Below are 26859 nucleotides of genomic sequence, written 5' to 3'. Positions count from 1 at the left end.
GCTGGTAGTACCTGGAGGTGAAGTTTCGGCATTTCCTGTTTTCGGCGATGACGAACAGATCTATGTCTGGGGTCCCCCACCTTGCGAAGACGTCTCCTAGTACTTCGTCGTGTATGACCCATTTGTGGTTTTCCTGAATCAGTCTGCTCAGTGCGTCCGCCTGAACATTCTGCACACCTGGTAGATGTGTAGCCGTTATCGTCAGTCCTCTGGCTAGAAGCCAGAACCAGATAGCCTGCGCCTCCTGTGACAGAGTGCGTGATCTCGAGCCCCCCCTGCTTGTTGAGGTAATACAGCGTGGTTGTATTGTCCGTCTGTACAAGCAGAGAGTTGGTCTGGAAGGACGGATGAAAGGCCTTCAGTGCCAGGTTCACAGCTCTGAGTTCCAGGAAATTGGTGTGGTACGTGGACTCCGTCGGGGACCACGTTCCTTGAATCTGTAAGACTCTGGAGTGCGCCCCCCAGCCGTGGAGAGACGCATCCGTCACGATAGTCTGTGTGGGAATGTCCTTGTCAAAGGGAACCCCTCTAAGGAGATTCTCCGCTGAACTCCACCACTTCAGAGACTGAAGAGCATGCAGAGACAGTCGTATCTTGTCGTCCCAAGACCCTTTCCTCTGATCCTCCAAGCACTCCAGCAATGGTCTCATGTGCAGCCGTGCGTGTGGCGTGAGGAAGATACAAGAGGCTATCGACCCCAGTAGAGAAGACAACGTCCTCACTATTGTAGATGGAGCGGTCATAAGAGCATGAGCGTTCCGAAGGAGCGAAAATCGTCTCTCCTCCGAAGGAGACACGCTTGCTGACAGCGTATTGATGGAGGCTCCCAAGTACTGTATGCACTGGACCGGAGTCGGGACAGACTTGGACATGTTGATGTGCAACCCCAGCTTGTTCAAGAGAAAGCACGCCTTCTGGAAGTGCGCTTGAGCTTCCGAGAAGGAGGAGGCCTTGATCAACCAATCGTCCAGGTACGGGTAGACAAACACCTTGTTCTTCCTCAGGTGTGCAGCTACCACTGCCATGTACTTCGAGAATGTTCTGGGCGCAGACTTCAGCCCGAATGGCAGTACTGTGTACTGATAATGATTGGAGCCGACTTGGAATCGCAGGAACTTCCTGTGTTTGTGTGCAACGGCACATGGAAGTACGCATCCTGTAGGTCTATAGCACATAGCCAGTCTTCCTGTTGCAGCTGAGGATAAATCTGATGCAACGACAGCATGCGAAATTACTCTCTGCGAATCCACTTGTTTGCTTGTCGCAAATCCAGAATGGGCCTGAACTCGTTCTTGTCCTTCTTGCGAACCAGAAAGAACTGAGAGTACAGACCTCTTCCTCTTTGAGACAGAGGTACGTCTTCTATCGCCCTTTTCCTTAACAGGGTATCGGCCTCCGCCTGGAGCTTGCGCAGCTGAAACTGCGAGCTGACCGGAGGAATTGCTGGAGGCGGGCTGGTGATCGAAGACTGTATCCATTGCAAACAATATTCAGCACCCACTTGTCCGGAGTAATTTTTCTCCACTCAGCCGAAAAAATTGAATGCTTCCCCCCACCGGAGTGGGTAACGGATGCAGGGGAAGTAGCCGCTCAGGGCCTAGACCCAGCCGGGCCTCTGTTCCCCGCTGTGGACTGCTGTCCGCCTCTGCCCTTCTGGCGCTTCTGGAAGGGTCTCCGGAACTGCTGTTGCTGTCCCGAAGACTGCCCTCGCCCTCTGCCTTGTGCCCCGAACAGTCTCTGGAACGGGCGGTAGGTCTTCTTCTCCTTGGGCTACTCCAACCCGACAGCCGTCAGAGTCTCGGCCTCCGCTTTCATGCGGGCCATCTCATCGTCCGCATGCTTGCCAAATAGAGTTTCCCCCGAGAAAGGCAGATTGGCCACCCGTTGTTGAGCTTCTGGCTTGAGAAATGTAAGGCGAAGCCAGGCATGGCGCCGTTGGTTGACACCATGCCAGTACCCATGCGCCGCCAGAAGAGACCCATCAGCAGCCGCGCTGATGAGTTGGTTCGACACCAATAACCCCTCATTCAGGATCTCCTGAAAGTCCTCTTTCTTCTCTCAAGGAAGGAGTTCAGCTAACTGCTGGAGGGACTCCCATAGGGCACGATCGGATCGCCCTAGCAAAGCCGCGGCACTTGCAGCCTTCATTGCAGTAGACGCCGTCCCACAGACTTTCCTGCCCGCCGAGTCTAACCAGCGGCTCTCCTTATCAGGAGGTACTGTAGATGTCGGGGTGGTGGCATGCTGCTTCCTAGCCGCTGTCACTATGACCGAGTCCGGTGTCGGATCCATCCTGAGAAAAGCCGGGTCAGAATCCAGCGCCCGGTACTTCTTGAGGAGTCTGGAGGGAGCCGCCTTTGTCACCACCGGAGTGAGAAACAACTCCTTGGCGGGCTCTACCAATCCTGGTACTAGCGGCAGCAACGGTCGAGACAGGTGCTTTTTATGTAGTGTCTCGAAAATCGCGGGCGTGGGCACGGTCACCGTGATGCCCAACTTAGCCGCACCCCTCAGTAGAACATCTTGGAATGAGACAATGTCGTCAACTGGCGAAACCCTCGTCCCAGGTCATTCCGACAAAGTCGGCGAGTAGTCCCTGGCCCCAGAAGAGTCTGTGTGGGATCTTGATCTGCGCCTCCTGTGGCGTCGCCTCGATCTTGTCGACGACCGGTGATGACTCCGCGACCTCTCCCTCCGGCAGGAGCGAGAGCGCGATCTCCTCGGCTTCGGACACTCCGCAGGTCTCAAAGGAGTAGGCGACTGCGGCCTGACCGGGAGCCTCGGCTGAGGAGTCCCCTTAGGCGGCGTCGGGTACCGTGGTAGTGAAGCCGTCCTCGGCGGAGCCGTAGGCAGCGGAAGCAGAGGATGAGCATGAGGAGGAATTGGTGGTGGAAGCGGAGGCGGAGTGGGATTCCGTGGCGGAGGTTCCTTGGGCAAGGGAGGAGGAGGGGAAGGCGACCTCGGCTTAGAAGGTGTACATACCTCAGTACACCGAGCCCGGTGACTCCCTCTTCTTCTTAGGCTGAGGCGATGGAGAGGCAGTGTCTCCTATTGGCGAACATCGCCGGAGCGCCCCAGCGGACCCAGAGGGACTCCTGGCGCCAGAACTCCTTCTGCGCTTCTTTGGCGTCGAAGATCGTCGTCTCCACGTCGACGAACATCGTCTCGACGTCGACCGGCGCCATCGTCGAGTCTCGCCTGTGCGTCGAACGCCACCTCCTCGACGGCGACAGTCGTCCTCTCGACGGCGACCGTCGTCCTCTCGACGTCGAACGTCGTCCTCTCGACGTCGAACGCCTTCTCGTCGACGGCGAACGCCTTCTCCTCGACGGCGAACGCCTTCTCCTCGACGCCGACCTCCTCCTCTTCGCCGACGGCGAACAGCGGTGTCGCCTCGACGGCGAGCGCCGACGCTGGGCCGAACTCTTTCGACGTCGATGACTCGGCGACGACGCCGATGACTCAGTCAACGGTGATCTCGACGGCGGCCTAGTCAGCCCCCAGAACGTCGATGCCGCTTTGCCCCAGAGCTCTGGGGAGACGGGGAACAGACTGCTGTCATCCCTCTCGATGCCGTTGTCTATACTATCGACGCCGGCGGAGAACCAGGACGTTTGCTTGTCTTCCTGCCTCTGGGGAGCCCCCAGAGGCCTCAGCATGGGCAGATGGAGTATGCCCAGACCCATCTTGTGCCTTCAGTCTTCTATCTTCCAGGCCTTGGAGCCTGATCTTCATCCTCTCTCTCAGGGTCCTGGTGGATAAGGTCTGGCAAATGCCACACTCCTCTGGGACATGAGATGAGGGAAGGCAGACGATGCACACCTCATGTGGGTCCGACTTGGCCTTCTTCCTCGGACACTCTGGGCATTTGTCAAACAAAGCAGGCATTTTGACAAATAAAAGAATGCACAAAGACACACACAAGGAAGAAAACACCAAAGTACTTCAAATGAAAGCACTCAAACACTTGAAAAGTGTAAAAAATCTCTAAATAAACTCTTGAAAGGGAGAGCTCAATGCTCCAGGGTCCTGCTTGCAGGAGCCGGAAAAAAGAACTGAAAGTAGAAGGGACCTGCTGTGCATTCTGGGATACTGAGAGAGTTCTGGAAAGTTTTCTTAAAGGCACAGTATCCTGTTCTGAGCCACATAATGGCAGCCTATGGGGCTGGTCTGTCCACTCCTTCCTCTCTATCATTCCAGAGGATTTTGCTGGGAAAGGAAAGTTTTTCTCTGTGGAGAAATCTGGACAGGCTGTGCTGTTTGTGGATTTTTGGTGGAATTTCTAGTTGAAGTACTGGACAGTGTAGCCTGTGGATATAGGCTCCATTATCTGTCTTTAAATTCTCTCTTAAGTGTCTGTGCAGGTCTGCATTTTTTGACAGAAAAACGGCGACCGTGGCCTGGAGGGGCCCGACCGGCACAAGTAAGGAGCGAGTAGTTGCAGGCAGGGCATAGCGAAGAGGCCCGGGGCAGCATGCCCGTGCAGCGTAGTAAGAGGAGTTGCAATCTCGAAGCCCAGCCCTGCTCGACAGAAGCTGAGTGGCCCGACGTAAAGGGGGCATCAAGAGATTTACCACTGCACCTGGGAGAGAGAAAGCCCTGTTTGCAGATCCGTAGGCCCACAGCCAGATCGGTACATGCGGAGGGCTTGCACCCGGTGAGGATCATAAACGCTGGAGCCTGCCTGACGAACGGTGCAGAGGTTGGTTCACATGCGAGGGGCCCTTGCAGTTGCCAGAAGAAAGGCACGGCTCGAGGTCACCCTCTCTTACCTGGTTTCCTCCAGAAGGCGCTGGCCTGTTTTGTGGGGCTGGGAAAGCCCTACAGTGTGCTGGGGAGTGAGAGGACCCACCGAAAGCAACGATGCCTACTAACAGCAGTTCAGATTGGGACTTGGAGGTTACGAGTCAGAATATGGACAACCTGCACTCAGTGGACCGCTTCACTTAGTTAGGTCTAGTCCCGGCGATTACAGCGCGAAGCGCTGTCTCGCCGCGAGACCTATAGCTAACGGCTGTGCTTCCCAGGAGACAAGAGATGGGCACGCGCAGCATGCCAGAATCGGATCAGGTCGCGCGCGTGAACACGCGCTCCAATTCCGGCATGCTGTTCAGTCACAATGGATCAGGACGCGCACACACACACACACACACACACACACACACACACACAGAGAGAGACACTCGCGCTTGCGCTCGCACACACACACACAGACAGACACACGCACACACAGACACACGCGCGCACACACAGACACACGCACACACACACAGTACTGCAGCTGCACGCTGACAACTCCCGGACCCAACAACACACGGTCCCTGACAACAGTGAGACGGACAGCGCTTCACGCTTTCGCTATCACACTTCCAGCAGCCCCACTCACCGTAACGACGGGAAGGCGCGATCTTCTGGAATAGGCGCCGATTTCCACTATGAGGGCGGCCTCACTCCTTATCACAGCGTAGCCTTCCACATCTCGGCAGAGTCACCAAATTCAGCCCGACACCAACGCTCGGCTCTCGGGACTTCATCGAAATAAACACCAATCTCCGCCAGATAAGCCGCGACCACTCCGGCACCCTGCGCGCCCTTGGGCAACGTTTCTGTAGTGCGCCGGCCGCCACTTCACTACGACAGCCCGGGGATTCCAGCCTAGTGCAATGGTGCCTCCGGCCGCAGCGGTCTGCTCATTCAGTTTCGGGTGTAAAAGGTTTGGGGACCGCTTGCCAGGTGCCCGAGTCGCTGTAGAGTTCATTGCAGCACAAATCTGGTCAGATTGACCCAGCAGATGGAGGATTCATGTAGGATAGATAGATGGCAACGCAGAGCTTTTGTTTTTGGGGGCCATTTTTGTTGCGAGCACGCTCCACCCCCCCCCCCCACCTCCCCCCCATGGGCGAATATTCATTATGGGGCGCACCATACTTGTCACAACACCGCCGGAACCGAGTCTGCGTTTAAGGTCACATCATATTGGTACCTCACGGCTTTGGGGAGAAGTTGCTGAACGACAGACTCGGCCTTCAAGATGGAGATTCCTCGTTTCCAGGCGAACACTGCTAGGGCTATCAAATGCACCAACGTTCCCCCTGCGCTCTCAGAGTGGTAGCAAAATGGCTTTGGTGTTCTTGCCAGTGCGGCAAGTGATTCTGGCAAACTGGGGCTCTTCTACGGTGCCAGATCATACGGCTTGGCTACATACTCTGGGCGACCCTAGCCACGGAACGCCCATCTCTCCATCTCTAGAGCAAGATCATAAGTGCGAAACTTATGCAAAATAATGTGCCCCTTTCATATCGTTACTATCTAAAGAACTCAGAGAGTTACGTGCCCCAATTCACACACTTTAAACATTATTTCACAAGCATAAAGCTTTCGCTAGACTTGTAGAAACTATGGATACAGTTGAGGCTATGTATCAGTGCATGGTGGACAGAGTAGACAAGATCATGAGTTATTAGCACACTCTTAAAACCCACTCTTGGAATCCATAAAGGGCTGAGCATACACTTGACTATGTCTCCTTTGCTTGGTGCAGTAGACCACGACGGGGCTTGTATCATAGCTTTTCAGGTGCTCATCTATGGTGGGATGTGGAGGAGAGAAGAAAGATGTAATGGTCAAGAACTGACCCATGTGAGATTCCCATTTTGAAAGAAGAGATGGACAGGTACACGACCCAATTCATCAGGGTACAAAAAACTGAATGGAGGTTGAACCGAAAGGGCCTTAAGTTCAAAGACTGAATGGGCTGTAGTCAGTGCCTTAATACACCAATTTAAAAAATGAGAACTCAAACCAGGCAACTGTGCATCTGCTTAAATGAGGGTGCCATTAAAAAGAGCAACCAAAGATTCAGATTAGACTAAGGAACAATAAACAGAGTGAGAAGAGACCAGTAAAAATAAACCGTTTAGAAAAGGCACCACTAGTGCGGAGTAACTAGGACGGCTGGTCAGGGGGGCCCACAAAGGCTGATAGATCAGCCAAGTAGCTTTTGACAGAAGCCACTGCTATATCCTGCAGGGGAAGAGAAAGTGCAAACCATGTAACATCAAAAGGTATGAATTTAAAAGGTTCAAGACTTCAGGCGAGTACCAAATAAAAATAAATAGTTCCAGTGTTAAGCATAAATGGATTCTACAGTGTATTTTCTAGCCGCCCAGAGGACTTCCATGACTTCAGATGGCAGACAAAAAGATTCTACAAGGCAATGCTTAAACCACACAAGGACAGCTGCACTGTCTTATTTTTGAATGATCATAAAAGTTTCCCTTTGTCAGGATCCTTTTGTGTGTAAATGGTCTGACAACAGACTCCAACATATTCAAACTCGCAGATATATCACAAATCAAACAGATATTCAAGTTTAGAAGTTTATAGTAAAGATTAAAATTACAGCACAATTCTTCAACCAGTTTCTCCTCAATAAAACATGATCAACCATATACCTGTATCCTCATCAGAAGAGCTGCAGACATCTTTTGGCCTCGTAGGTTTCCTGGGTACTGGCTTTACCATGGCCTTAGCATGGAGAGACTTTGATGAGGACTGGGATTTGATTTCACACTCTTCTGAACTGGAATCTTAAAAGAAAAACAAGGCAATCATGGGTAAAGCCTTAGAACCAAGATGTTGCGGTCACATACTTTAAAAAAAAAAAACAACTTTATTTTTTGTATTTTCATCTGAGGTAACAAACATGACATTGCCATTGAAACATGAAAAAAACCAAAAAACGATTAAGAAATTGAAGGGACGTATTTCCAAGGACCATGAACGTTACATACTTCATCAGGTACTGCATGGTACTGGATGAGAATGCACAATTTCTAGCATAGCAATCAGGTGGATCTTTGCACATAAATCTTAATGACAGGTGGTCATGGAATATAAAAAAAAAGTGGGACAGGCAGATGCATAAAAAGACTGTGTAGGCATAGTCAAATACACACAAAAGGAACAACTCTTTACGTAATACATCAAGGCGCAACTTAGGAGATGGACTTACAGGAATAGCGAGGCAAGAAGGGACCGTGCACAGTGACATCGTTTTAAGGCACTATCATTCATCCATGCCAGTTGGGAAAGGCAATGTCCACAAGGAATGTCTGAGCAACACAATTAAGTAGCAGCTTCTAGAAGAGGAGCGTCCGATTCTTCCACAACCCCCAGAAGAAGATAGCTTTGTAGTGGGCCCCAGATATCTCTAGGCCTAGAGGCTAGTGGCAGTGTCTCAGCGTAAGTGGTGGATTGCTCCTGACAGTAAAGTAAGTCTCCCAGACAGGCCTTGAATTTTGGAGCCCTCCCTCTACCCCAGCGACATGCTACGCTGCGCTTTGCCAACAAAAAGGACAGCGCCAGGTATTTACATTGTGGCTTGGGTATCTGCGCAGTGTAGCTTAAAAGTGCCACCCGTGGATCCCTCACCAGCATACAGCCCGTCCTTTTCTCCAATGCCACATTAACCTGCTCCCAGTATTCTTGCACCCTTGGACATTCCCACGCCAAGTGGAGAAAGTCAGCCCCTGGCTGCCCACACCTTTCACAGCAGTCAGTGTCAGTTAGTTGGAACCTAAATTTCTTGGCCGGGGTATAGTATAGGCGATGTAAAAATTTGTAGCGTATGACTCAGAGCCTACAACTTGAAGAGATCTGTGAGGTCTGCAGGCAGCAATACTCCCATAATTCGTCAGAAACCTCCTCAGCCAATTCTGCAGTCCAATGGGCACGCGCCGGGCTTGATATATCTGTGCATTGCATGCGTGTACTTTTATACAACGGACACCAAATGCTTACCATCAGTATAACTAAGCAGTAGGTGCAGGGATGCTAGATTTGCGGGTTCCTGTGTGAAATCAGGGAGAGCTGCCCACATTCCCTGTCACAAACGAACATATAGGAAATAGTCCAGAGGTGAGGATTGTTCGTTGCAAAAGAAATGGTCAGAAGATCAGAATGTGCCTTCATGAAACAAATCACCCTATGTGGAGATATTGGCCAGCACGCATAACTTATGGAATCCCTTTTCTTGCAGCAATGTTATAATAGGATGATAGGTCAATGGTAACAACGGGGAATATAGCAAGGGAGCATCTAATATATCTATAATGCGATGCCAGGCATCCACCGAACCGGTAACTGTAGTAGGGGGTGTCGTTCACGTTCTAGCAGGGGCATATACTAGACCGGACAGTGGAATACGGTCCGCGAACCAATCCTCCATGGCAACTTGCGGCATGTACCTCGGGGGATGAACCCAATAGTATGCATAGTGCGCCTGTGCACTAAGAAAATAGATCTCCTAGTCTGGTATGTCGAAACCACCCTGGGCATAGGGCCTTGTCAGTATAGACCATTGGAGCCGTGGCTGCCTCCCTCCCCACAAAAGGCGAAATAGTTCAGTGCGCAAGGTTTTAAAGAAATAGGAAGATATATAGAAATAGCGGAAGAACAGCCATTTTAATGAGTGGCCCGACCCGCAAACGAGAGGGGGAGGGAAATCCAACGAGTGACGTTGTCTGCCAGTTTCATAATGGCTGTGCCATAGTTGAGCCGTATGGTGGCTTCTCTGTCACAGGTTAGCTGGATTCCCAGATAGCCCAGGTCCGTGCCGCACCATTCTAGTGGGAAATCCAGAGCAAATCGATCAACCGCGGGTGTTAGAGAAAAAAACTGAGATTTAGTTCAGTTGATATTAATCCCGAAAAATCTGCCGAACACAAGGAATTCCCGCAAGACAGGGTTCACATTATGTTGGGGGTCACTGATATATAAAGTAATGTCGTCCGCGTAAAGGGATATCAAGATTTGACGCATACAACAGCGGAATGCCCGTTCGAGATGATGCTGGCGAAGTTTAGATGCCAATGGTTCGACTGCTATGGTAAAAAGAAGCGGGGCAACGAGCTACCCTGCCGCTTGCCCCTTGTAATGGAAAATGCTGGAGAGATATGTCCATTGATTAACACTTTAGCAGTGGGCTGCTGATATAACAGCTTAACCCATGCGAGAAACAAATTAGGAAAACCCAAGCGTTGAAGAACTCCAAATAAATAATCCCACTCCATCGAATCAAACGCTTTGGTGGCGCCTAAAAAAACTGCAGGCAGTGGGAAGTCAGGTGCAACATTCTGCGATAGAGAAAAAAAGGGTACGGAGGTTGTGGGTCGTGGCCCTGCCGGGGACAAAACCCGATTGATCGGGTAGTATGAGTTTATCTAAAAAAGTGTCAGTCTAACAATTTGGCCAATATTTTCATATCTTAATTTAGAAGGGAGAAGGGCCTATAGGAATCGCAGCTCTCTGGGGCCTTCTCTTGCTTCAAAAGAGAAGTGATCAGTGCTTCACACATCGAGGGTGGAAGTATTCCCCTTTCGAGGGATTCTTCATAGATTTCCTTAAGGACCGGAGCCATGACATCTATGTATTGCTTGTAGAATTCGTCGGGAATGCCATCCAGGCCGGGCGCCTTTCCATTGTTTAGCTGCGTGTTCACCTCCCTAATTTAGTCCAACTCAAATGGGAGACATAAGAACTTCCTCTGCGCATCACTTATCCACCCAAGTTCGACGTCCCCTAAAAAGCTGTCCATATCGAGTGATCCACTGCGTTGCGTGGTGTACAATGTAGTATAGTGAGAGGTAAAGATGTTAAGTATGTCGGGAGTGTCACGATAAATAGTGTCCCTGACCCTCTAACTTCTAGGACATGAGTAGAGAAACGCAGGCGTCGAATCACTTCAGCCAGAGCCCTCCCTCCCTGGCCGCTCGCGCTCTCCATATTTACAGGACACCCAATACCGCCCTCTAGAATTTGTCTCGCATGCCGCAGTGTCCTCATAGTCTGACAATTTCTCACGACAGTCAGTCTGTACCTGCCCAGTCTCCCCAGTTCCCATCCGCACCTCCAGCCCTCTTAGATCCCGTTCCAACGTCCGGAGCCTGTTTTGTATATCCGTAAGAACACCAAAACTCTTTGCCATACAGTATCCCTGGATTGTGACCTTAAAGGCCTCCCATATAGTTTCCACATTGTCCACTGAGCCCTTGTTTCTTAACAAAAAATCATGTATCTCCTCCCCCAGTTCAGTGTGAAATACCGTGTCCAATAGAGCAGTAGGCTGCAACCGCCAACTAGGTCTAGGTGTGTCACAACCTGGGAGTGTAAGTATGAGTTTTACGGGACAATGATCAGAAAAAGTTTGGGAAAGGTAAAGCACCCTCTGAATAGCTTGGCCCAAACCGCAGGAGAGTAGACAATAGTCCAGTCTAGCCCACGTCCCTGCATGTGCTGTGAAGTGTGTACCTTCCTTTACCTGTGGGTGGGTGTACCACCAACTATCTATCAATCCTCCCTCAGCAGTTATGCCCTGCAGGGCCGCCTAGGAGTTAGTATAATGATGGGGCATGGTATTAGAGCGACTCAGGGCCGGATTGAGGGCAACTTTAATATCACAGCCCCAAATGACATGTGTGGACCGGACCCTATGTTCGCGACCTTGCCCCAAATTATATTAAAGAAATCAGGTGCTGCGACATTGGGGCCGTGACAGTTGACTATGGTTACGGAGTCTCTACACAGGCGACCCCATACTAACACAACGTCCCTGTGGGTCGGTTAACACACTCGCCAATGCGAAGGGAGTCAGTTTCTTTATCAGGATGACTGTGCCTCGAGCATATGATGAATATGAAGAAAATAATCTGCCATCCGCCCATTTTCTAGCAAAGGTACCCGGGGAACGCGGGTCTATATGAGTTTCCTGAAGCAGCGCCACATGTATTTGTTGCTGATCTAAATATGCTAATATCTGTCTACGCTTCCTCGGATCACCTAGGCCTCTAACATTCCAGGACACTATGTTCACTAGATTTCTATCCATCCTGTCCTCCATGTTCCTGTGTGATTTAATAACCATTAGTGCAAACTTTTTACACAGTACCATGACCTGATAGCACGAGAAGCACCATAAAAAGAAACAAGCCATGAAACACGTCCAACACAAAGTACGGTAATCCAAACCCCTACCACCCCCACCCACTGAAGCATCCCAATCATGCCAGCTTTAAACATCTTACCCCCCACCCTTATACCCGGTAAGCAAATCAGTACTACAAACTGTAACGGTCAGTGACCAGGTCTCGTGCGAGTCAAAAGGGGGGGGGGGGGGGGGATCACCCGTTGGGGGGGTGGGGGGGGGGGAGAAACAACTAGGTGGCCCACGGGTGACCCTTCGCCTTTCAGGGAATGTCCGCAATGTCAAGCACGTCCCCTAGTAGGTCTCGGGGGTGCCTGGTCAGTGACCAACGCTACGCCCCCTATGGAGAATCGTTTGACCAGTCCATTTCATGCCCTGTCGCATCACCGAACATATGCTGGAGGTACATGCTGCTCCGTCGCAGGACGATATCTGCACTCATGAGTAGGTGACCTGCTGAATATCCAATTGCCAATGTAGCTATCAGCCCGAAGTCAGTGACTGTGATCTCGGCGAGCTTGTGTAGAGGATGGAAAATGCTACTTACCAGTATGCATCTGTTCTTGGCATGTTGAGCTGCAGAATCGTACACTTTTGCAATAGATTGCCACCTGGTGTTGGGCTCGGATGATTGCAGGTTGTTGTCTTCTTGGAAGAAGTCTTTGTAGCCACAAGATAGGCGACTCCTCCCTTGGACAATACTGCGCATGGTCATCGACTCCATCCTCAGATTGTTTTTTGCCATGATGGGAAATGATGGAGTTAGCAGAAGTAAAGAGAAACAAGCATTTACAATGCAACGGTTTCGCCTTTGGAGAAGTTAGAGCTATTGGCATTGTAAATGACAAAATTTGTATGTATGTGTTGGTTTTGAAAACAGATAAATAAATGGCATTGTCATTTACATTGCCAATAGCTTAATCTCTCGCAAATGTGACAACTATTGTACCCTACAGACGAGCTCAGCAGACAGCAATTACTACCACCCACACACACACCCAGAGCCAGCCACACACACCCAGAGCCAGCCACACACACCCAGAGCCAGCCACACACACAACCAGAGCAGTCACATACACACACACACTGGAGCAGTCACACACACACACACACACACACTGGAGCAGTCACACACACACACACACACTGGAGCAGTCACACACACACACACACACTGGAGCAGTCACACACACACACACACTGGAGCAGTCACACACACACTGGAGCAGTCACACACACACACACAATCTGGAGCAGTCACATACACACACACACCCAGGAGCAGTCACACACACACACACACACTCTGCTGGATGAACCTGGCGTATCCTGCAACCTCCAAGAACCACAGGAACCTGCTCTGCCTTCCTAAAGAACTGATCTCCTGAGGACACCGAATTTGTCAAACACCAACCCAAACCAGGACTCCAGATCCGGAGTCCTCTTCACAGCCCGAGTGGCCCAACACCCAGTGATTTTGTTGTGGAACAGGATGTTCAACCATAATCGAAATTGTTCTACTTTGTTGAAATGGTAAATCAAGTACATATGTTAACTGTAATAAACGTTTAGATAGCTTATTGTGAAGGATGTTTTTTTTAATGTACACAATCTATTTCTGCCAAGCAATTGGGCCAAACTCACCACCACGGCATTTCAAACATTCCCTAAAGTAAACCAATATGCAAGCCCTCCCCGAGTCACATATTGGAAAGTGAAGTCTCGCTATGCGAACATAAGAAGATAGGGGCCAATCCTGGCACTCCGTACAAGGCATAATGGACGAAGAACGTACAAATCATTAGTACTGTGCAGCTCGCTCTCTGGCTGTTTGATAACAAATACATTGGGGCTGTGGCCGAGTTGTGAGCCTTTGATGGAGGTTGGATTCCTGCGCTCTACACGTAAGAGCGTTGTCCAAGGGCACACACTAATTAGGACTCGTTCCCTGATGATGCATCAAATTGGGGCTAATTTAGGCGCTACTAAATAAATCTTTAGTCATCAGATACCGACAGGGTTGTGGTGTGGGTGGATAAAAAAAAAAAAAAAGAAAAACAGCCAGTCCAAACGGTACGATTTTGACCGCTCTAGAGTTAAGAGCTACAAAAGGTGCTACCAACATGGACAAAACGGATCGAAGAGAGACTGAAAAACACGACATTGTATATTCTACCGTGATGAAGCTAAGCGGCCGCGCTGTATTGTGTGTTCTTAAGAATGTTTTTAGACATGCATTCTTTTGGAGGTCTAAGATTCTACTGTTGTCGGGTACGGATGCCTCGGGCCCCGATCAAGTTCAAACGATTACCCAAGAGATACCAACAACAATCGCTAACTAGAGCCACACTAAGGCGACTCTCCCTCCGAGCCACTGGAAGGATTTCCAGCTCTCGCCATTCGGACAAGAAAAGAATAAAAATTAAGTTCGCACCTTAGACCATTAGAATAATACAAGAAAAATATCCAACACAGAATGAAACCCATAACAAGGCGGGGGTAGAAACTTTATCGACACCACCAAGGGGGAACGCAGTTCCAAAATTCCCGAAAACGCCAAATAAAAGAACAAATGTAAGTATAATGGCCTTTGAAATACTTTTCCGAGTTCAACACACCCTATATGAAAATATTCCAGGCCACATTCACAACCTGAACATTTAATGCAAAATAATTAAGATCTGGTATACTGCTTTTACATTGTGTAAATATCTCCAGACAAAACGGATGTTTGTAGAAATACAGGATTCCCCGGTGACGGGATACACTTGTTACAACTAATGTTATGAATATGTGGAAATCGATAACAAGTTTGTTGATGTTCAACTCCTGTTCTTTTCTTCTATAATGGCACGACTATGATTACATAGAATGCTGTGAAAAGAAAGATATAGATATTGCATCAAATACTGTAATGATCAACTGTCTGGTCTCCCTTTGATTTGGAAATAAAGCGAAGGCAACTAAATAATTTTAAGTGTATCACATGAGCACGTGGTCTAACCTCCCGTGACACTGGCCCGCCCCATGTTAATCTAATACGAGTGGTGTAGCCGACACTGTGGGCAATGTTCAAATAACCTGTGACCAACTTTTCTGTGAATTACAATTCCAGGATATCAGACACTTTAACCAAAGCCCGTTCTTACTTGAATTTATTATTTATTTATTTTATTTATGCATTTTTATATAGCGCGGACTTTACCCGAAGGCGTCAGAGCGCTTCACATTAGGAACAGAGATGAAACATAATGTGAAACATTACAAAAACAGATTGCAAAAACATACGTTACTTACATAAGGTAATAGTGACAATTGTGAGCAAAAAAATACATGAGGTAGTAAAAACTGTGAGCAACCAAAAATACATGAGGTAGTAAAGGTAATAGTGACGGTAATAGTGAAGGGTGAAGAGAAGATATATATATATGCCCTCGCCAAACAAACACGTGGCGCTAGAAGAAAATAGCACTGCATGGCCAGTGTAAGAGCAAAAGGTGAAATTGAACAGTAATCCCGGTTTCTGAGCACGGGGTGCTCACGATGTATCCCCCTTTGCCCACCGACCCACCCCTTCCTTACCTTGAAGATGGCGTACCCTGCCGCCGTTTCGAATAGCACCAACATGGCGAAGACGGATCTGTGGGGATTCAGAGAGAACGGGGCTTCCGTATAACGATTACGGAGCCCTTTGGTGGATGTGAGCTTCTGTCTGGTGCAGTTTCGACCCACAGAAATCACCGCCCGGGGCTCTTAGCGCCGCTTTGGAACCCGTAATAGACTCCCTATCTCTCCCCCACTCAGCAACCGCGTGCGCCTCTCTCCAGCTGCACCTCGAAAAGGGGGTTTGACGTCACTTCCGTATGCAGTAGGAAAGTGCGAATGTGTTTCCTCACAGAAAACAAGCATTTACGGACGGACAGCAGGAGGGGGGGGAGGGCGGGAAGGGCCACACGGACAGCGGGAGGGGGGCGGAATAAAAAGCACTCACCTGGAACTGGACTTCCTCCGGCGGCTGCGGTCGGCCGCTGAATGAGCTGGATGCAGAGACAAAAAAAAAAAAAAACCAACTCCGCCCACCGCCGCATGACTACACAGAGGGAACGCCCAGGGAAAAAATCGCGGGAACGCCCCCGAATCTGGTCCGTGAATGACGGACAGATCTCTGTTCCAATGGCTAGCCTCCATTTATGGAGCTAGCCAATGGAACAGAGGGCGGATTCAAGTGTCCCTTACTGAAGACTACAGATTTCTCTGGAGGCGGAGCTAAAGCTCCGTGCTCCAGCGAAACCTAAAAAGGATGTCCATGCGTGTGCATCTAAGTAAGATGAGTACTGGAACGGATACAAGTTCTGGGGAGGTGGGAGGGCGTGTACGATTCTGCAGCTCTACATGCCAAGAACAGCTGCATACTGGTAAGTAGCATTTTCCGTTCGAGGCATATGAGCTGCAGATCGTACACTTTTGCATCGATTGTGCAGCAGTGTCTCCCCTAGCGGTGGTCGCTTGTATCCGTTGCAGTATTCTGAAACAGTGTTCCAAGGACAGCTTGGCCTACTGCAGCTTGCTGCTTGGCCTGCACATCAACACAATAGTGTTTAGTGAAGGTGTGTATTGTAGACCATGTTGCTGCCTTGCATATGTCCTCTAGTGGTATATTTTCTAAGAAAGCCAGACTTTTGTGTCTGTAGTAGGTGCGGACTCCTTAAACATTCTGTAGGAATCGTAGGTGGTACCGATGGTGTGCCTGGTGAGCCTGTAGGCGAGTGTATGTGGCGTGACTCTTGAAGGGGAGTATGTTCATAAGTACTCCGAGTCAGAAGTATGAGGTAGAGGTAGAGGTAGAGGTAGAGGTGGTGGCGGCCGGTACGGGGGTAGCAGGGTGGGTGTCTGGATGTGTGAGTGGCTGTATGCATCTGTCAGTGGGTGTTTGAGTGGTTGTAGGGTTGTGAGTGGTTTTCTGCGTGTGCAAGTGATTGTAAGGGTTTGTGAGTAGTGTATGGGTGTGTGAGTGGCTGTTTGAATGGGTGTTTGGCTAAGATGATGTGTAGTTACTTTGTGGGAGAAAGTATGTGATTGGCTGGGTTAGTGAGCGAGTGTGAGTGGTTGTATGGATGGGTATGTTAGTGGTTGTGTGAGTGGCTGTATGAGTGAATAAGTGGGTGTGTGAGTGGCTCTATAGATGAGTGAGTGGGTGTGTGAGTAGTTGTATGGGTCTATGAATGGGATGTTAGTGGTTGTGTGAGTGGGTGTTTGGGAGGCTGTATGTGGTGAGAGTGGGTGTGCTAGTGGTTTTGTGGACAATGTAATCAGTGATGTCGTCAGTAATGTCACTGACCATTTCATGAGTTATGTAATATGTATAATTGATTTTAGCCAACCCTGCTGCTAATAATCCCTTGCACTGAATATGTAAAACTATTTTTAAACAAGCTAGGTGCAAATAGATAGCCCGCTCTCACAAACTCCTCGCGAATGGAGGAAAGTGCGGAGCTTGAATAAAATTCAGGCAGATAATTTAGTGGATAATTACGGAGGTTACCCTCACCCAAATTTGTGGAAGGTAACATTGACTCAGAATGCGAATCTTTCACCAACACCCTGCAAACTGCCATTGACCGGCTAGCTCCAGAACGTAGCGAAATAATTAGACAAAGGCAGGGGGGCCCCCTGGTTTAATGAGCAACTGAGGGAAAGGAAACAAAACTTCCGCCAAGCCGAAAGACTGTGGCGGAAAGCTCATGCCCCCGCGGAACTGAACCTATAAATCTCTACTCACTCTTTATAAAAAATCCATCATATCGGGAAAGCTGAGTACTATGCAGCACGAATCACCGACGCACCGAATATACAAAAGGAGACTTTTAAGATTTTGAAAGAACTCAGCAAAAAGTCAAATGAAAAGTTTGCAGAAGCACCCACTGCCTGTAATGTCTTACAGTTGTTTTTCCTCCAGAAAGTAGCAGACATCCTTCTAGAGATTGAAAACAACCCCAGCACCATGAGCCCCCTGCAACTGTCCACATCCCCACCCCTTACAGGTCATCTTCTCACCAGCTTCCCTCAACTAGACTCAAGGTCTTTAACACTCCTGGCTAATGGCACCAAGTCAGGCTCCACTGCCGACCCATGCCCGCCACGGATCTTCAGGATGGCACTGCCGGCCTTGGAAAGTCAGATTCTCACCCTCCTGAATAATTCCTTGGCAACTGGCCAGGTCCCCGTAAACCTGAAGGAGGCTAGAGTTACTCCTCTATTAAACAAGCATTTACAATGCAACATCTCGCCTTTGCAAAAGTTAGAGCTATTGGCATTGTAAATGACAATTTTTTATGTATGTGTTGGTTTTGAAAACAGATAAATAAATGGCATTGTCATTTACAATGTCAATAGCTTAATCTCTCGCAAATGCAAGACCTATTGCATTTTCACCCACACGCGCACACACACAGAGAGCCACACAAACAGAGAGCCACACAAACAGAGAGCCACACAAACAGAGAGCCACACAAACAGAGAGCCACACAAACAGAGAGCCACACACACACACACACATAGATGTGGTGGTGGTGGATGCAGTGGTGGATGCGGTGGTGGTGGAATGCGGTGGTGGTGGATGCGGTGGTGGTGGATGCGGTGGTGGTGGATGCGGTGGTGGTGGATGCGGTGGTGGTGGAAGTGGATGTGGTGGATGTGGTTGTGGTGGATGTGGCGGTGGTGGGTGTGGTGGTGTTGGATGTGGTCGTGGTGGATATGGTGGTGGTGGAGGATTTGGTGGATGTGGTGGTGGTGTTGGATGTGGTGGTGGAGGAGGAGGTGGATGTGGTGGTAGATGTGGTGGTGGATGTGGTGGTGGATGTGGTGGTGGATGTGGTGGTGGTGGATGTGGTGGTGGTGGTGGTGGATGTGGTGGTGGATGTGGTGGTGGATGTGGTGGACGTGGTGGTGGTGGTGCTGGATGTGGTGGTGGTGGATGTGGTGGATGTGGTGGACGTGGTGGAGGTGGTGGAGGTGGTGGATGTGGTGGACGTGGTGGTGGTGGATGCGGTGGTGTATGTGATGAAGCACACGGTCGATCTCTGGAGTACGGTTGAGGAAATTCATCTCACTAAATCAAGTGACGCACCTTTTTCAAAGCGAGGTACTAATCCGATCTACCTCAACGCCAACCTAACTTATTACTGGGTCATGCTGATATTCGCACAGGAAGAACTAGGAAGTAGCAAATCTTACGAGGGTAATTTGGGGGGTAAAAAAAAAAAAAAAACACTTCCTGGTTTAGGATTTTATTTTTTATTTTATCAAACCAAAAGTCAAATGTAGCCAGTTTTAACTATTTTCTCAGCAAGCTCAAGCCACTCCTTCCTTCCCACATTCCAGAAAAATATCACAAACCACATGCATTTTTACAAACACCAATATGTCGGAAAAGAAAGAAGGACACACAATTAGTCTAGATATCTTTTGTGGGAACAAACACATTTAATTTCTGTGTCATGTTTCTTGACACCTTCACGGCTACCTTCTGGGAAATAGCGTTAACATTTACATTTTGAATTTTGATGGTTAATATTCTGCCACAGACTCACTCTTGCTGAAAAAATGATAATATTGCTTTAATGTGGTAGTGGGAGTCGTTCATTTTTGCTATAGGCGGTCATAATGAAGCTTAACTTGCATTCAAGGAGAATTAATGAATGTCTTGTAGTATGTGTTCTGCAAACTGGCACCAAAAGTAGTTGCTGTTGACAAATTGGGTGATCAGCTGCTCACATGATAGTATTCAAGCAAGGCTAACTCATTCCGTCATACTCCCGAGGCCAATAAATTGAGTATCATTAAATTAGACTGGATAATTTATAGAGCTTGGAGCCAGTGCCATGTAAAAAGGAATTATTCTGCAAGTTAAAACGGCAAGGTATTGAAAGATCATTATAGTCCGTCTTTTATTTTTTGAAAGGTGGGGAAAATTGGCCTTGTACTTCTCTTTCTCCTCTCTTGATTTCAATATCCCTAATGTGTACACGTCTCGAAATGGTGTCTGAGCTTTATTTAAAGCGATAGCGGTCATTTTAGAATAGTGACACATACAAAGCTGCTATTTGTAAGGTCTCAACATTTCCACTGATGTCTAGAGGTGCGTGAGCCACTGATATTCTCGAGCCACGAGGTCTTGCTGGCAGGGCCGGCCATTCAACATTTCGGATTCATCATGATATCCATTGTTTACATCTAGTTCTCTGAACTTGCCAAATAACTGTTTGCCAACCGTAGCTTCAAAATGACGCGATATATTAAAAAAGCTTTTGCGTGGCGTGAACGCATGTTTGCTTAATTGCTGGCTTGCGTGCGGCGGGCGGCCGCAACACCACACAGGAGGCAGAAGAGCGCGTGCTGTCAGAATGATGACAGAGTGCAGGGATAGTCATATTGGCTTTGATGCATTTCTATTTACACGCGCAGAGTACATTACCATGCTGGCAGGCCTTGCAGTGGAAAAGAGAGAGACCAGACAAAGGAGAGGACTCGATATCAGGAGGCTGGTCTTCTCAGAGCAGGAGCCTCAGGTCCAGGAAAAGCTAATAAACCATTCATGCTAGGCCCGGGGCAGCGCCGAGAAGAGTCAGGCAGGTCACAGCACTCGGCTCATTAACTCGAACGGAGCATGCGGGTTCCATAGTTTCATTGCGATAATAAAACAACCAGAGCGCCTTTGGAGAACTCATCATTACGAACAGGGTTGGATTGGGTTCAAAATTTTTTTTAAATCGTCCCGTGCACACCAAAAAACAAGCGCTTGAGCGGTCGCCATTTGTCTGTAAGCCCCGTCCTTTTCAGACTGGGGCGTGTTTTTTGACTTTCTTTCTCGGCTGTAAACAACAGTCAAAACAAGCATTTACAATGCAATGGTTTCGCCTTTGGAAAAGTTATAGTTATTGGCATTGTAAATGACAAAATTTGTATTTATGTGTTGGTTTTGAAAACAGATAAATAAATGGCATTGTCATTTACATTGCCATTAGCTTAATCTCTGCAGTCACTCTGCACTCTCTAGCACTCCCTACTCACTCTGCACTCTCTAGCACTCCCTAATCACTCTGCACTCTCTAGCACTCCCTACTCACTCTGCACTCTCTAGCACTCCCTACTCCCTATGCACTCTGCACTCCGCACTCCCTCTGCAATCCCTCTGCACTCCCTATGCACTCTGCACTCCCTATGCACTCTCTATGCACTCTGCACTCCCTATGCACTCTGCACTCCCTATGCACTCTCCACTCCCTATGCACTCTCCACTCCCTATGCACTCTCCACTCCCTATGCACTCTCCACTCCCTATGCACTCTCCACTCCCTATGCACTCTCCACTCCCTATGCACTCTCCACTCCCTATGCACTCTCCACTCTCCACTCCCTATGCACTCTGCACTCCCTATGCACTCTGCACTCCCTATGCCCTATGCCCTATGCACTTTGCACTCTCCACTCCCTATGCACTCTACACTCTGCACTCCCTATGCACTCTGCACTCCCTATGCACTCTGCACTCCCTATGCACTCTGCACTCCCTATGCACTCTGCACTCCCTATGCACTCTGCACTCCCTATGCACTCCCTATGCACTCTGCACTCCCTATGCACTCTGCACTCCCTATGCACTCTGCACTCCCTATGCACTCTCCACTCCCTATGCACTCTCCACTCCCTCTGCACTCTGCACTCTCCACTCCCTATGCACTCTCCACTCTCCACTCCCTATGCACTCTCCACTCTCCACTCCCTATGCACTCTCCACTCCCTATGCACTCTCCACTCTCCACTCCCTATGCACTCTCCACTCTCCACTCCCTATGCACTCTCCACTCTCCACTCCCTATGCACTCTCCACTCCCTATGCACTCTCCACTCCCTATGCACTCTCCACTCTCCACTCCCTATGCACTCTCCACTCTCCACTCCCTATGCACTCTCCACTCTCCACTCCCTATGCACTCTCCACTCCCTATGCACTCTCCACTCCCTATGCACTCTCCACTCTCCACTCCCTATGCACTCTCCACTCTCCACTCCCTATGCACTCTCCACTCTCCACTCCCTATGCACTCTGCACTCCTATGCACTCCCTATGCACTTTCCACTCTCCACTCCCTATGCACTTTCCACTCTCCACTCCCTATGCACTCTACACTATGCACTCCCTATGCACTCTACACTCCCTATGCACTCTCCACTCCCTATGCACTCTCCACTCTCCACTCCCTACGCACTCTGCACTCTCCACTCCCTATGCACTCTGCACTCTCCACTCCCTATGCACTCTGCACGCTCCACTCCCTATGCACTCTGCACTCTCCACTCCCTATGCACTCTGCACTCTCCACTCCCTATGCACTCTCCACTCTCCACTCCCTATGCACTCTCCACTCTCCACTCCCTATGCACTCTCCACTCTCCACTCCCTATGCACTCTCCACTCCCTATGCACTCTCCACTCCCTATGCACTCTCCACTCTCCACTCCCTATGCACTCTCCACTCCCTATGCACTCTCCACTCTGCACTCCCTATGCACTTTCCACTCTCCACTCCCTATGCACTCTCCACTCCCTATGCACTCTCCACTCTGCACTCCCTATGCACTCTCCACTCTCCACTCCCTATGCACTCTCCACTCCCTATGCACTCCCCATGCACTCCCCACTCCCTATGCACTCCCCACTCCCTATGCACTCTCCACTCCCTATGCACTCTCCACTCCCTATGCACTCTCCACTCCCTATGCACTCTCCACTCCCTATGCACTCTCCACTCCCTATGCACTCTCCACTCTCCACTCCCTATGCACTCTCCACTCTCCACTCCCTATGCACTCTCCACTCTCCACTCCCTATGCACTCTCCACTCTCCACTCCCTATGCACTCTCCACTCCCTATGCACTCTACACTCCCTATGCACTCTACACTCCCTATGCACTCTACACTCCCTATGCACTCTACACTCCCTATGCACTCTACACTCCCTATGCACTCTACACTCTGCACTCCCTATGCACTCTCCACTCCCTATGCACTCTCCACTCTGCACTCCCTATGCACTTTCCACTCTCCACTCCCTATGCACTCTCCACTCCCTATGCACTCTCCACTCCCTATGCACTCTCCACTCCCTATGCACTCCCTATGCACTTTCCACTCTCCACTCCCTATGCACGTTCCACTCTCCACTCCCTATGCACTCTACACTATGCACTCCCTATGCACTCTCCACTCCCTATGCACTCTCCACTCCCTATGCACTCCCCACTCCCTATGCACTCTCCACTCCCTATGCACTCTCCACTCCCTATGCACTCCCTATGCACTTTCCACTCTCCACTCCCTATGCACTTTCCACTCTCCACTCCCTATGCACTCTACACTATGCACTCCCTATGCACTCTCCACTCCCTATGCACTCTCCACTCCCTATGCACTTTCCACTCTCCACTCCCTATGCACTCTCCACTCCCTATGCACTCTCCACTCCCTATGCACTCTCCACTCCCTATGCACTCCCTATGCACTTTCCACTCTCCACTCCCTATGCACTTTCCACTCTCCACTCCCTATGCACTCTACACTATGCACTCCCTATGCACTCTCCACTCCCTATGCACTCCCCACTCCCTATGCACTCCCCACTCCCTATGCACTCCCCACTCCCTATGCACTCCCCACTCCCTATGCACTCCCCACTCCCTATGCACTCTCCACTCCCTATGCACTCTCCACTCCCTATGCACTCTCCACTCTCCACTCCCTATGCACTCTCCACTCTCCACTCCCTATGCACTCTCCACTCTCCACTCCCTATGCACTCTCCACTCCCTATGCACTCTCCACTCCCTATGCACTCTCCACTCTCCACTCCCTATGCACTCTCCACTCTCCATGCACTCTCCACTCTCCACTCCCTATGCACTATCCACTCTCCACTCCCTATGCACTCTCCACTCTCTATGCACTCTCCACTCTCCACTCCCTATGCACTCTCCACTCCCTATGCACTCTCCACTCCCTATGCACTCTCCACTCCCTATGCACTCTCCACTCTGCACTCCCTATGCACTCTCCACTCTGCACTCCCTATGCACTCTGCACTCCCTATGCACTTTCCACTCTCCACTCCCTATGCACTTTCCACTCTCCACTCCCTATGCACTCTACACTATGCACTCCCTATGCACTATGCACTCCCTATGCACTCTCCACTCCCTATGCACTCTCCACTCCCTATGCACTCTCCACTCCCTATGCACTCTCCACCCCCATGCACTCCCTATGCACTCTCCACTCCCTATGCACTCTCCACTCCCTATGCACTCTCCACTCCCTATGCACTCTCCACTCTGCACTCCCTATGCACTCTGCACTCCCTATGCACTTTCCACTCTCCACTCCCTATGCACTTTCCACTCTCCACTCCCTATGCACTCTACACTATGCACTCTCCACTCCCTATGCACTCTCCACTCCCTATGCACTCTCCACTCCCTATGCACTCTCCACTCCCTATGCACTCTCCACTCCCTATGCACTCTCCACTCCCTATGCACTCTCCACTCCCTATGCACTCTCCACTCCCTATGCACTCTCCACTCCCTACTCCCTATGCACTCTCCACTCCCTATGCACTCTCCACTCCCTATGCACTCTCCACTCTCCATGCACTCTCCACTCTCCACTCCCTATGCACTCTCCACTCCCTATGCACTCTCCACTCTCTATGCACTCTCCACTCTCCACTCCCTATGCACTCTCCACTCTCCATGCACTCTCCACTCTCCACTCCCTATGCACTCTCCACTCCCTATGCACTCTCCACTCCCTATGCACTCTCCACTCTCTATGCACTCTCCACTCTCCACTCCCTATGCACTCTCCACTCCCTATGCACTCTCCACTCCCTATGCACTCTCCACTCCCTATGCACTCTCCACTCCCTATGCACTCTCCACTCCCTATGCACTCTCCACTCCCTATGCACTCCCTATGATTGTGCGCTTTACAAATGTGGATTATTATTACTATGCACTCTCCACTCTGCACTCCCTATGCACTCTGCACTCTCCACTCTCCACTCCCTATGCACTCTCCACTCCCTATGCACTCCCCACTCCCTATGCACTCCCCACTCCCTATGCACTCCCCATGCACTCCCCACTCCCTATGCACTCTCCACTCCCTATGCACTCTCCACTCCCTATGCACTCTCCACTCTCCACTCCCTATGCACTCTCCACTCTCCACTCCCTATGCACTCTCCACTCCCTATGCACTCTCCACTCCCTATGCACTCTCCACTCCCTATGCACTCTCCACTCTCCACTCCCTATGCACTCTCCACTCTCCACTCCCTATGCACTCTCCACTCTCCACTCCCTATGCACTCTCCACTCTCCATGCACTCTCCACTCCCTATGCACTATCCACTCTCCACTCTCTATGCACTCTCCACTCCCTATGCACTCTCCACTCTCCACTCCCTATGCACTCTCCACTCCCTATGCACTCTCCACTCCCTATGCACTCTCCACTCCCTATGCACTCTCCACTCTCCACTCCCTATGCACTCTCCACTCTGCACTCCCTATGCACTCTCCACTCTGCACTCCCTATGCACTCTGCACTCCCTATGCACTTTCCACTCTCCACTCCCTATGCACTTTCCACTCTCCACTCCCTATGCACTCTACACTATGCACTCCCTATGCACTATGCACTCCCTATGCACTCTCCACTCCCTATGCACTCTCCACTCCCTATGCACTCTCCACTCCCTATGCACTCTCCACTCCCTATGCACTCTCCACCCCCATGCACTCCCTATGCACTCTCCACTCCCTATGCACTCTCCACTCCCTATGCACTCTCCACTCCCTATGCACTCTCCACTCTCTATGCACTCTCCACTCTCTATGCACTCTCCACTCCCTATGCACTCTCCACTCCCTATGCACTCTCCACTCCCTATGCACTCTCCACTCCCTATGCACTCCCCACTCTGCACTCCCTGTGCACTCTCCACTCCCTGTGCACTCTCCACTCCCTGTGCACTCTCCACTCCCTGTGCACTCTCCACTCCCTGTGCACTCTCCACTCCCTGTGCACTCTCCACTCCCTGTGCACTCTCCACTCTGCACTCCCTATGCACTCTCCACTCTCCACTCCCTATGCACTCTCCACTCTCCACTCCCTATGCACTCTCCACTCTCCACTCCCTATGCACTCTCCACTCTACACTCCCTATGCACTCTGCACTCCCTATGCACTCTACACTCTGCACTCCCTATGCACTCTCCACTCCCTATGCACTCTACACTCTGCACTCCCTATGCACTCTACACTCTGCACTCCCTATGCACTCTACACTCTGCACTCCCTATGCACTCTACACTCTGCACTCCCTATGCACTCTCCACTCCCTATGCACTCTCCACTCCCTATGCACTCTCCACCCCCTATGCACTCCCTATGCACTCTCCACTCTCCACTCCCTATGCACTCTCCACTCCCTATGCACTCTCCACTCCCTATGCACTCTCCACTCCCTATGCACTCTCCACTCCCTATGCACTCTCCACTCCCTATGCACTCTCCACTCCCTATGCACTCTCCACTCTGCACTCCCTATGCACTCTCCACTCCCTATGCACTCCCTATGCACTCTCCACTCCCTATGCACTCTCCACTCCCTATGCACTCTCCACCCCCTATGCACTCCCTATGCACTCTCCACTCTCTATGCACTCTCCACTCCCTATGCACTCTCCACTCTCTATGCACTCTCCACTCCCTATGCACTCTCCACTCTCTATGCACTCTCCACTCTCCACT

At 50.2% G+C, this 26859-nt stretch overlaps 1 protein-coding gene across 2 annotated transcripts in view; it reads right to left on the bottom strand.

The window, feature by feature from the left end:
- The window catches only part of NOLC1 (nucleolar and coiled-body phosphoprotein 1), a 429768-nt gene that overhangs the window by 131714 nt on the left and 271195 nt on the right, over positions 1–26859 (bottom strand). For both annotated transcript variants that reach the window (XM_078643222.1, XM_078643221.1), the window contains exon 4: positions 7455–7589. In XM_078643222.1, coding sequence (XP_078499348.1) covers positions 7455–7589 — 135 coding nt within the window. The remainder of the gene's footprint in view (positions 1–7454; positions 7590–26859) is intronic.

The sequence above is a fragment of the Lissotriton helveticus genome, chromosome 5_1 (genome assembly GCF_964261635.1).
Source record: "Lissotriton helveticus chromosome 5_1, aLisHel1.1, whole genome shotgun sequence".
Lineage (NCBI taxonomy): Eukaryota > Metazoa > Chordata > Amphibia > Caudata > Salamandridae > Lissotriton > Lissotriton helveticus.
This window is presented reverse-complemented; position numbering and strand designations above follow the sequence as displayed.